The sequence below is a fragment of the Xiphias gladius genome, chromosome 15 (genome assembly GCF_016859285.1).
Source record: "Xiphias gladius isolate SHS-SW01 ecotype Sanya breed wild chromosome 15, ASM1685928v1, whole genome shotgun sequence".
Lineage (NCBI taxonomy): Eukaryota > Metazoa > Chordata > Actinopteri > Istiophoriformes > Xiphiidae > Xiphias > Xiphias gladius.
Window position 1 is genome coordinate 25,652,030 of NC_053414.1, and position 12,453 is coordinate 25,664,482.

The 12,453-nt window shown below is 41.1% G+C and overlaps 1 protein-coding gene across 1 annotated transcript in view; it reads right to left on the minus strand.

Moving 5' to 3' along the window:
• coq7 (coenzyme Q7 homolog, ubiquinone (yeast)) overlaps nt 1–12,087 on the minus strand; it is a 19,089-nt gene extending 7,002 nt beyond the window's left edge. Inside the window, exons 1-2 of the mRNA XM_040147162.1 lie at nt 12,030–12,087; nt 11,384–11,442 (exon numbers count right to left, since the gene is read on the minus strand). Of these exons, the coding sequence (XP_040003096.1) occupies nt 11,384–11,442; nt 12,030–12,087 (117 nt within the window). The remainder of the gene's footprint in view (nt 1–11,383; nt 11,443–12,029) is intronic.
• Nucleotides 12,088–12,453: the final 366 nt, after the last annotated feature.

Sequence of the window (12,453 nt, forward strand, 5' to 3'; positions counted from 1 at the left end):
GTGATCATTGTGACATCTTAGCATTGTTTACTTTGTGTTGCTCACAACACAGTTAGAGTGTTTTTAATGTTTTCTTTTACTATGAATTGTATCAATCAGAGGGTCCCAGAGGGATTTGTTGTACAATGACCCAACCAGTTTCTATAGCTGCAGATTGCTGTGCACCATCACACAGTCATCTGAAGCCCATCACCGCGCCCTGGACAGGTCACTTTCTTTCACAGGGCAAAAACAAAACACAAACAAGCCCACACTCACAGGGTAATTTACAGTTCCCATAGTTCACCTGGCCCAAATATCTTTGGTCTGTGGGAGGAAACCGAGCATTTAAAAGAATAAAGTAAATACAGACAATTACCTTTTGGCCAGACACTCTCTGCTTTTCTGTCTTAAACAAATCATGAGTGCATCCTTTGTTTAGGCTTATTATGTAAGACTAAACCTGACAATAAGACGATTAAGCAAGATTGTGGAGCAATCAGAGTTATTGCTGATTGTCTACAGATGGCAGTGTTGCACAGATAAAGCTTGAGTGAGGAAAGTTTTATCTTTTAAACACCTGCTGGTCCACGTTTCCGTTATTGTTTCAGTTTCAGTCAAATATGTTGCTGCACTGTGGCCCTCCAAACAAGACATCATGCAGAACATTTAGATTTTGCCTTTTCTAGTGCAAAAAACAAAATATAAATATTTGATGTGTTTGCTCTGAGCATCTGTCAACATCATTGAGTTGCATTATATTAGTCCACATAATTTAGAGGTGCCTATATGATTCCTGTCTTTGATGAGCAGAAAAACTCAGTCCTTTCTGCAAAAAACATAAAATAGAGCTGGGACACAGGAATCTATGGAATGACTGGGTTGAAGAGCTGAAGAGCAGTGATGGTCATGAGTAAACAAGGCCAGGACAGTGAATGGCGGGGTGTGTCGGTTTTGTCTGTGTGTGTGTTTGTGGTGAGACACTGGTTATGTGTTTCCCTGTCTGTCTGTCTGTCTGTCTGTCTGTCTGTCTGTCTGTCTGTCTTTCTGTCTGTCTGTCTGTCTGTCTGTCTGTCTGTCTGTGGGTGGCTACGAATGTGTGGCTGCACATCAGTACATGTCGGTTGCCTTTTGTCCTCTCTGCGTGAGAGTTCGTGTGTACGTCACAGGTGTGAGTAAAGATGGATTAACAGCAGGGTAATGCAGATCCCCAAGGGCCCCAAAAGCCCCAGCTTCACTACTTGGCATTTGAGTTTTGGTAATCTAATGAACTGCAAATCTGTTTGGGAACTGGCAGGAATTTGCACCGCTACAACGCAATATCAACTAATACAGATCCTGTATTATTTCCTAATCTTGTGGCTGAGTCCTGTAAAGGGGCCCTTTGTCACAATCTAGTTTTAAAGTGGCACTCAACCGATTTTTCACATGAAGTTCAGTGTACTCGTCAGGGGGAGTACTGAGCTGAAAACAAATGTCTTCTTTGGCTCTGGAGGGAGCTGTACTCAGAAAACTACCTTGATGATGTCATGTTGTCCTATATAGTTGCATTATGGGAAATGAAAGGAGCCAGCACACTGGGGAGTAAAAGTCAAGTAAAAGATAAAAGACCTCTGCTGCTCAATTTTGACCACTCTTCCTTTTAAACTTGCAATAACTTTGTTTGATTGTTTGTTTGTTTGATTGATTGATTGATCGAATGATTGATTGATTGATATTCGTCGGTAACAGAAACAGAAAGGTCGTGAATCCACACACTGATATAACCTTTTAAGTTGATATGGGGAACTTGTTAGCTAACAGTTGCTTATGTACACATCCAGCCGTTACATCCAGTCTCTTTTACCTATGTTTTTGGTCTCTACCAAATCCTGAGGAAACTATCTGTCTATTTAGCTGCTAAATTTCCCGCACTATGTTCATCGATTAGTTGCTGTGTCTTTCTGCTATTTGGTGCTGAGCAAGTAAAGTAAAACAGGTTTTTAGAGCTTTTTGAAAACGACACTATGAGAACTGTGAACCACAACAGTAAAGGAAACTAGACAGTGAGCTGAAATGCACTATAAAGCTCCATCAATCTGAGGGAAGTTGCAGGTTCAGTTGATAACCTAGGTAGGTAGGTTCAACACTATGAGCAGTCCCTTTCACAATGTCACATTTTTTTCACATTGTGATTTGATGCATTGTTATTATAAAAATATTGATTATAGCCACTTTACAGTACCAGCTTTGTGGAAGAGTAGCACTAACCTGCGACTTTGTGGAAAATAATGGGGATCCAAATAAAGAAAGAAGGAAAGAAAGTCAGGGGATGAATACCTGATCACCATTTGATTCATGATGATGTCAGGTCCAGTGGACCTTTAAGTGGAGTTTGAGACTGGTCTTGATGTTTGTGGACAGGCTGGAGTGTGTCTGGCACACTCAGGCCACATGGTTGGGGTATTTGTGGAGAGAAAACTGAGCCTTTCAACACAAGTGGTTTCAGAAGGGCTTAAGGAACCGTCTGACAGGTGTAACACCTATGCCCAAAGAGCCAACACTCCCTCAGAGATTGTAGCGGATATATGAAGTAATCAACAGTTAAGTCTAAAATTTGGTAGCACAACTGAGGGAAGGAAAGACCAAGAGAAAGTACATGCTTTCTTGTTCTTTAGTGTGTTGTGACTGATGAGTGGCTTAAAGAGCAAACCACAGAGCTGGAGGAAAAGTGAGAATGGCTTATGCATGTGTCTATGTACCCATATGTATATGTGTCTGACTGTGTGTGTGTTATGTTTGTATGCATCCATGGACATGTGTGAGTCTGCACACCCTTGCTCTGAGGCTCTGGTCAGACAGTGCATAGCTGTGGTGGGATGCGGGCTAAGTGCTTCTAGACTACAGTGAGTCAACAAGTCTGCTCTCACTGAGAGGAGACATGATAGGTCTTGTCTCATTTGGTCCCTGACTGGTGTGGTGGGACTCCCAGAGCTTGTGTGTGGGTGTGTGTGTGGCATGCATGATTTAAAGTAAAATTTGTTATTTACCCAGATGTAGAATAAATGACACCATCATGCGTCAGTGTCTGCGTTTATCTACATAATATTGTTCTTGACAACCCTATCCTCACACAAAAATACACAGCCGAAACAAAAAAAATAAAACAATGAATTTGGTTAAAAGCCTCAGGAGCAGGGCCAGCCATAGCCTTTTTGAGCCTTGGATGATATTTTGCTCAGGGGTCAACATCTGCATCATCTCAAACTGGAAACTTTCAAATGTCTTTGTGGAAATGGCCCTGTGTGTGTGTGTGTGTGTGTGTGTGTGTGTGTGTGTGTGTGTGTGTGTGTGTGTGTGTGTGTGTGTGTGTGTGTGTGTGTGTGTGTGTGTGTGTGTGTGTGTGTGTGTGTGTGTGTGTGTTTTTTGGAGGGCATTTCTTACAAACACCCGCATAAAGCCCCTCAGAAAATTAAGCAATAAAAAATTACATTATCATGATGCCTAAAACAGTTTTTTTTAAAAAGGGCTTGTCGAAACCAATCCTTTAAAGGCGTACACCAGCGATTAAGTATTGCACTTCCATAAAGCTGAGAAACTCACACGGGACAGATTCATACAATAAATTCCATATTCGAAGGAACTGGGGCTAAGATATCCTGACTTTAAGACCCTGGATCCTACACTTCCCATGATGCACCAAGATCACTGTGCAGTCCCTGACATCATCAGGGTAATTTTTTCAGACTTTGGGGCAGAGCTGAGTAGTATTTCTCATGAGAAGTAAACTGATGTTAATGTGTAAAATTGGTGGAGGGCCCCTTTAAAGTGGATTCAGTAAATGCTGGATGAACATAAGGTCAAATGTTAGGTGTCAATTATTAGACATATGAGGAGGACTCATTATCTGCTGGAGAAAGAAACCCACTGTGATTTCCTTTTATTCATTATCCTTTTGAATTTTGAATGTCTCTTTGTAAAAAGTTGCGTTTTCTTTCCTCCTGAAGACTGACAGAATTATCCAAAACTCTTGTAATTGGTTTATGTATATATTTTCATAAAAAATGAAAACTCCATGATGAAAAGAAAGCACAAACCCACAGTTTCAGATCTTACAGTTGTGACAGTTTCAGTATTAAAAACACAGGCTACAAAAGAAAAAGACCTCTCATGCTTGTGGCCCTATAGCAGTTGTTGGTCACTTATGCCTTGGGCCAGCCCTGTTCATGAGTACAGGTAGATGCTCAATTCATAACTATTCTATAGCCTCCCATTTTAGTTCAGGGTCACAGCTGGGGGTTGGCTTCTATCCCAGGACAAACATATTTACTCTCAAATGTAAGGAAAAGGCTCCAGTTCACCAAATCTATGTTTTTTGGACTGTGAGGCGAAGGTGGCACTCGCAGGGAGAAATGCACAAGAACATGGGAAGAACAGTGGCCCATTCCGATGGTGGCTAAGTAGTGGGCGTCACCTGTGCTGAATTTAGCATGCTCTTCCTGTGCGTCTGTGCAAAACTGTTCTGAATCATGCTTAGTTATTATTAATACTCCTGCTGTTTCACTTGGCCAAGGTCCCAGATCTGGATTCGCTCGGTGCTGTGCCGTGGCTTTCCAGTGACTATGATTATTTAGTAAACACTAAGGATGAGTTCCCCTCCATGAGAATTGATAAAGGAAAAAAAAAAAAAACACACGGAAGGAATACGGCCCAGTCTTGAACCCAGGACCTCCTTGCCGTGTGGTGTCAGTGCTAGCCACTGAGAACTCGCGCATTGTTATTGTGATTTTAAGATTTAATCAGCTTTATTAGTGGCAACTCCTGACCGATTCTGATGTCAAAAGCAGCAAAGAGTTTCCTTGTAAAATTGCTTTTGGTTTTGCCCCTCTCCATTCAAATGTGCAAGATCAGCTACAGGAAAATGCCCTTACAAGCCTATAGAGTTACAGTATGGTTATCACAACTAGAGTGGCATGTCACCTTGGTTTCAGTTATGACCTTGGCTGATATGCACAAATATTGGTGGGGCTGCACTTGACAATATAAATTCTTTAACTGCATGGTGTTTCCCTTAAAAACAACAGTTATTCTTCCCAAACTGTTACAAAAGTGGTTATAGAGAAAAATTAAAGTTGTGCAACATTATTTAAAAAAAGCCAACCAGTTTATTGGTTGGTGGTATCCCTCTGGAAAAGGCAAGATGTCTCATAAAATAGCACCAAAAAGAGGTTAATTTTCTGATTTATATTCACCAAGTCTCCTAAAAAGCCACCTAATCCTTTTTATAGATGTCTGTACAAGATTAAAACCAGAGGAAAGTGATTTCTGCTCCATTATTGAACTGTTTACACTTGAAAATCTATCTTGTACACTGTGCAGACCTAGTTTAATCATACTCTAAACCGCCTGCTTTCATGGACACTGGAGAGTGTATTTAGCTTCGTCTGGTACAAGTTAAATGGCCCTTGTCTGTCTGGCATTATTCCTTCAGTGATATTTTTTTTTTACACTAAAGGGATAGGAGATAATGTTTAAATCTTCTCCTTATTGTGGGGGAATTGAAAACTCATGCGTGCTCAGGCAATGCTCATCAAGACACTTAGAGAGATTTCTGAATGAACCAGTCGGATAATAACTACTACTTATGACTGAAAGCCAACAGAGAAAGCACATTCATGGCAACCCGACGCAAGCCTGTTAAAAGGAAGCATGTAAACAAGCTTGGGAAAATGAGCCAAAAGTACAGGCTAGAGTACAGTACAGAAAAGATATTTACCTCAATGGCAAGCTCAGACGCATCAGCTAGTTTATGTTAAGAAGGTGTGCTCAGTATGAGAATTAACCAAGCCAGGTAATGTGGGGGATGTGTTTGAGGAGCCACTGTGTTGATTCTTGTAAAAAAGGGTCATTGTTATTATTAATCATTAAGCTTAGGACAGAGGCATCATGGTTTTCTCATCTGCACTGATTTTCAAAGACAGAGGCAGATTAAGTTAGGGAAACAATTCATCTGAAGCATGTGATGACAAGCCATACAAGCTTTATTTATGAAACCTGTCATTTAACCAGCATTTCCTGTTAGCCACAGGATGTGGTCTACTTTGCTATGCTGCCCAGCCTTTGCTTTCCTATATGGTTTTCCGGAAGTCATATTTGTGCTCTCTGATTTACAGAGTGCAAACTGTGGGTTACCAGTGTATGAGTACATACTGTAGTACAAATGGCCCTGCAACAGGAAGCTGAGTGCTAACTTTGAATTTTGGATATACCATGCGGGCAGATACATAATTTAGTGTAGTGTATGGTGCTCATTTTATCAGCACTTTTATGACTGAATTTAAATGAGGGAAAACAGTGAAGGATAGTATGGAAGCATGGAAATAATGGCTTGTGCTCCTGAATACTTTGGCATGAGAGGTTATAGTAAATTGCAGGCGGAGTCCTAAGTTAAAGCCCAAGAACATAAAGATGCAAACATTTAATAAGTTTTGGGGGTGATTTTGCCACTTAGGTGCTGTTGCTTGGATGATGACTCGCAGGCACCCATTCGCAGGCACCCATCTTTGTTACTGTTATTGGGAAACAGCCATGACTCAAATATGCTAAAACAGAAAATTCTGCTAAACAGCTGGCAAGAGTCCTAAATACTTATAATAAAAAGTGAAGCAGACCAGTGTTAAGGCTCTGGCTAAATTCTGCAGTAATCAGAACATAAAAATATTACATTATAACAACAGCAGCCAGTGGTAGAAAATTCTGCTGGTCATCACTTCATCATTCTACCACATTGTACTCAACCCATTTGTTTACCAGCCTGAAAAAGACGGTGTTTTTACAGCGCGCAGGGAGTGGATGATTCCCCAATAAATGTCACAACCACGATTCCAGCCTCCCCCTCAGTTTTTCTTGGTGATATTTTTAGAAGGGCTCGGTCCACAATCCTCAATTGAAAAGGCGAGGAATTGTTTTTGTTGATGCTCGTCTTACCACTTCAGTGTGGTGACTTGTGTTGAGCTGCTGCCTCCATACGTCACAAGAGGCCAGAATGAGTGGGAGTCAGGCTCCAGGCTCCAGGCTCTATTAAGGGGTGAGCCACTCACCCAGGTTATTGGGCAACAAGTGATGGGGGACCGTCCCATGGATTTCCACTCGCTGCTATTTCGGGGCTGCATCGGGTCTGTTTTCAGTTTACAGAGAAGCCACAATATCCTATTAAGAATTGTTAAAGTAAATGAGCAGTGTTTACTCAGAAGGCCTGTTTGGTTGCACTTGGGCTCCTGAGTCTCTGCAGATGGTACATGAGGCAGATCAAGGCTGTGGATAGATGGATGGGTGGATGGATGGATGGATGGAGAGATGGATACATAGTATATACTGTAGGTGGATGGATGGATGGATGGATGGATGATTGGTTAGATGCATGGATGAAAATACAAGCTACACATTACTTTTAATTATTATGTCTCATTAATCCACACCATTTTTTAAGAATATATTTAATCTCAACTTTACACAACTTAAATTTTAACCTCCTATTAAAACTGTATTTTTAAATAAAATTTAAACGTATGCTTAATTTAGGACAAAAAGGGAATTGCACCAGACATGAAGTAGTTCAAGAGTAAACCTCCGATTTCTCGCCTACAGCTGCAAAAGTCCAGCAATGCTGTGTCCTGCTGGCCCACAGCCAGCATCTCCACTTTGTTTAGAAGCTGTCTAAGCCTGTTTGCACTGTGGCTGGGTCAGCTGTGAGGCACAGCCAGGTCAGACCCAACCAAAACTCCCCATTGGCTGACACATAAAGCAAAGCTACCCAATGTTGTGCCTGTGGCTTGAATTTAGCCCCCTCCCAAAAAAATAGGCCTTCAAAATTGCTCTAAAAAGTGTTCAAGTTTTGGAGCATAGTCTATTCTGATTGTATTCATAAAGAAAATGCTGATGACTGACTTATCACAAAGCATAATAGTTTTTTTTATTTAACCTCTGGAAATAGATTGAAAGTGATCTGTTACATTCCTACAACAAAAAGCTGAAATCAATTAATACTTAGTTTTTAGGATTTGCCAGAAAATGTCATTTAAAAAACTGAATGACCTCAATACTAGTTTACTTGACGTCAGCCATGAGAAACACATGACACATAGTAATCTATTGCCAAACACGTCTGTCAGTCTGGGATCTGTGTTGAAAGTCAAGAGGAAGTGGAAAAAACACTCTATTGTAAGGAATTATTCACAATTTTAGTTGAAATGCAAACAAAAATTGTGAATAATAATTGTGATAATGTCTGAAGTAATCATTAGATTTATAACCAAGAAGCCAACACATTTCCTCCTTATATTTAACATAAAACATTTTTTCACTCAGACTCAGAAACCTAATTTAAGTCTTTTGTAATTATTTAAAAGTTATTTCTTTATTGACAGAGTAAACTATACAGTATAAACCTTTTGAATGGTGGATCACTTTTTTTAACATACTGTATAAGCATATATAAGTAAGCACAATAAATGCAAAAAATAACTGGCATTGACGTGTTTATTTACATTGCTTGAGAGCAATTGCTCCAAACCAGTTGTGCTCCACCTCAGCCATTCCTTCGTCTGGCTGTCATCTCGCGTGGTTTTCCTCTGAAGGATAATCACAGCACAGTTTCGTTCAGACACCTTCTGGTTCCAGGGTCAGTGGGAAAATGATTGCAAGCCATCTGCTGTCTGAGAAGGAAAAGAGCAACTTTACTGTGTCTGAGGTTTGGAGATGTCGGGTTGAGATTTAAAAAAAAACAACAACAACTACAAAAAAAAACTTGGACCTTTGCAATTACCTTCCTAATTCTAAATTGGTCCTGCAACCAAATTTTCTCTTACTGCTGCATATGGGGTGACTAAAATAAATAGAGTAAATATCATGGGCAAGGAGCTGGTGAAAGCCAAACTTGGAGCTTTTCCGCTGAGCCCTCCATAGCATTAGTTTGACATTTTGGGAAATATGCTTTTTTGCTTTCTTGCTGAGAGTTAGATGAGGAGTTCAATGCCTGTCCAGTAAAAATTTGCGGCTACAGCCAACAGCCGTTTAGCTCAATTCAGTAACAAGCCTGAAAAACGGCAAAACAGTGACCTAGGTAGCTCTGTCCCAAGGTAATAAAATCTACCTACCAGCACCTCAAAAGCTCAGTAATTAATATGTTATTCACTGTTTGTTTAATAATTAGAAAATACTGTTAGTCACATAACCCCCCAGAAAACTGCAAAGGGTTGTTTTTACAATTGGGTTTTTATGCTGATTAAACAAACAATAATTAACTTGTTAGTAAGTGAGCTTTAAGGTGTGTTAGAACAGAATAGGACCACATATCAGCCTATGACTATTCTCAGAAACTCCAGTTCTTTCACTTTTTTCCTTAGCCACCTGTTTCCCCCTGTTTCCACTCTTTATGCTAAGCTAAGCTAATTGGCTGCTGGCTGTGGCAATTTATTTACCAGAGAGCAGATGTTAGATTGGTATTGATCTTATTTCCCCAAAGCTTTATTATGTGTGTGTGTGTGTGTGTGTGTGTGTTTGTGTTTGTGTGTGTGTCTTTCTATGGTTATGTGGACAATGTTTGGTTTGAAATCATTTTGTTTGAACATTTTGGCCGGTCCTCACAATTTCAAAGGGCTGTCTGAGGATTAAGACTTGGTTTTAGGGTTAAGGTTAGAATTAGGGTAAAGTTTGGGGTTAGGCAAGGTGGTTATTATTATGTCAATGAGTGTCCTCACAACTAATGTAAGACAAGTGTGTGTGTGTGTGTGTGTGTGTGTGTGTGTGTGTGTGTGTGTGTGTGTGTGTGTGTGTGTGTGTGTGTGTGTGTGTGTTAACATTATGTGAGTAATCAAGTTGAGAGTATTTGGACTTCATATGAATGAGAAGCTCCTCAGCAGGTGCCAATGCAGCAGAGTAATAAATACTCTTAGGCTCATATCACTCACAGAGGCATGTGAGACGGGTCTAGAATCTGCAGACTGAGGAAACAGGTCTGACGCAGAGAGATACACGCATACAGTATCATCCTCATCATATCAACTTGCCCAGCGCAGCAGTCCTTCTGACAGACAGGAAGCAGGTAAGAGTCAAAGCTCAGTCTCCACTATAGAGCGAAGCAGTGAGGACAGATTAAGCTGGCAGTGTGGGTAAAAGCGGGAGGGACAAAAGCGGAAGACAGAGCCCAGTTATAATTGCTTGCGTAGGCTGGCGCATCTGAATTAACAGGCTGCACTGGAGCTGTGCTGCTCATTTAAAACTGCTTATTTAAGTGCTAAGAGGGGGAAAAAAATACAGAATTGATATTTTATTCACTTTTCTCTTAATCCATTTTAGGCCTCTCCCTTTGCTTTGCTGTTGCTAAATTTGTCTCCCCTTGCTCATACGTAAGAAGCCAAAATGACACCATTATTTTGACTAGACTGTTTTTCCTCCCAGGGAGAGAAGCCAGAGGAAGTGTAGGTGATCCTAGACTGGTTAACCACCGCTCGACCAAGGATTGGCCGGGGCACTGCCACCCCCGCAGCCACCCTCTGCATCCACCGCCTGCCAGATCCACGTTACTACTACTAAACACAATGAACCACAAGCGGCCCCGCTCCAGCGCCAGCCTCCCATCAGGTCCATGCTGGGTGTTTTCTCTCTCCCCATTGGTGTAGACAGTCTGCCTTCTTGCCATCAGCTGGCACGGAGCTTGTTTGGGTCGTATCTACAGGCCAGACGTGCATGTGTTTGTGTACGTTGACCTGTCTTGGGCCTGTACCAGCAGTTTGCACAGCTCATTGCATGTGAACGACTCTATGTGTTTGTTGTTTTTGTGCTACTTTTCTCTATTCGTTGCAACACTTCCAACCTCAGGCTCCTGCCTGGGTTTGATCAGCCGAGGAGTCTTGGCTCAGAGGCTGCGCTGAAGTTTATTCTGGAAGCAACGGGAGATATCAAATGATCTCTTCTCCAACCTTTATGGACAACCTTTACAAACATTCCCAACATTTATACAGCAATTTCAAGACAGCACATGTAAACTTAGCCTGGGGTGGGTGGGGGACAGTGCACAGGGCTCCTTTCAAGAAAAGTTATCACACACTCCTAAAAATGTCCTTCTACAGCCAAGCACCAGATGTTGTCATTTGTCCACTGTTGATTAGAAAACACAAACACGCTGCCGCAGAGATTCGAGCCTGTCAGTTACTTGACTTAAAACAGAAAGGGAACACATGCCAAAATCTCTTTCTCTCTCAGTTTTTACACCCTGGGACAAAAAGGTGTACTGTAAGCACTGCAGTCTGTGTTACAGTTGCACACACACACACACACACACACACACACACACACACACACACACACACACACACACACACACACACACACACACACACTGTCCACCCCACTGGTTGTGGCATACCCCCTGAGGTGTTTCGGACCATTTCTTGATGGTAGCAACACTCAGGTCAGGCTGTGGGACTGAGACATAACACGACAGTCAGTTAGACCATGGATGTTGGCTTTGTTTAGATCTGTCTGAAAACTACATTAGGCTTTGTTACACTATTTTTTTTTTTCTCTTAATCCTCTGTGCAGCCTTTGGTTAACGCTGAAGCCAGCAGGTAAAACTCTGGGGACAGCAAACAGTCATTTTGAATCTTCTGACCTTCTTACCAGATCTAAAAACACCTAACGCAAAATATTTATTTCTAACCAATACTTTTAACCACAATTATAGTTCCAGGTCCCTATCTTTATGTCACCTCCAATTGCACCGTAAAACAACAGCTTCTTTTTTTTTAAATTTCACATTCAAATGATTTCAAATGTCATGTTGCATAATTATCATCATCTTACACCAGGAGCTGAAGTGCTGAATAAAAGCACTCGCTTGCCTGGAAGAAAAACATAAAGTGATGACTCACCTTTAAAAGAATAATAATCTCATATTGCACATGGCGAGACACAGGGCCAGATGGTGGTCTGCCTCTCTGCCTAACTTTCCATGTTTCTTCTCTGTGGTGATGGCAGTGCTGGTGTTAGTCCCAGTTGAGACGGTGTCATACTTTCCTGCGCAGCTGCTGCACTGAAGTTTTCCCCTGTGTCCTGACCAGTGACCATCATCACGCCATTGAATGATGCATTTCAGCAGATTACCCATAGCTACGCGGACACACACTCTTGTTTTTTTGCTTATATAGTATATAATAATATATCTGGAGACAAATGTTGCTAAATGTTTATTTTATGATGGTTTTTTTATCCCAGAGTCAGTTCAAGTATTTGCACACTTGCCCTTAACGACACAAAATAGTGACATAAACTAACTGTTAATATCAATATACTCCGTCATTGGCTGAACAACCAAGCCCCTCTTATTTAAGATGGCAACAGACATTAAAACCTAATCTCTCTAATAATTCAACCTGACCCTTGCTTGCTGTCTTCATATATTCCACTTACAGTGCAAGTTTTTTTTCCAATAAGATG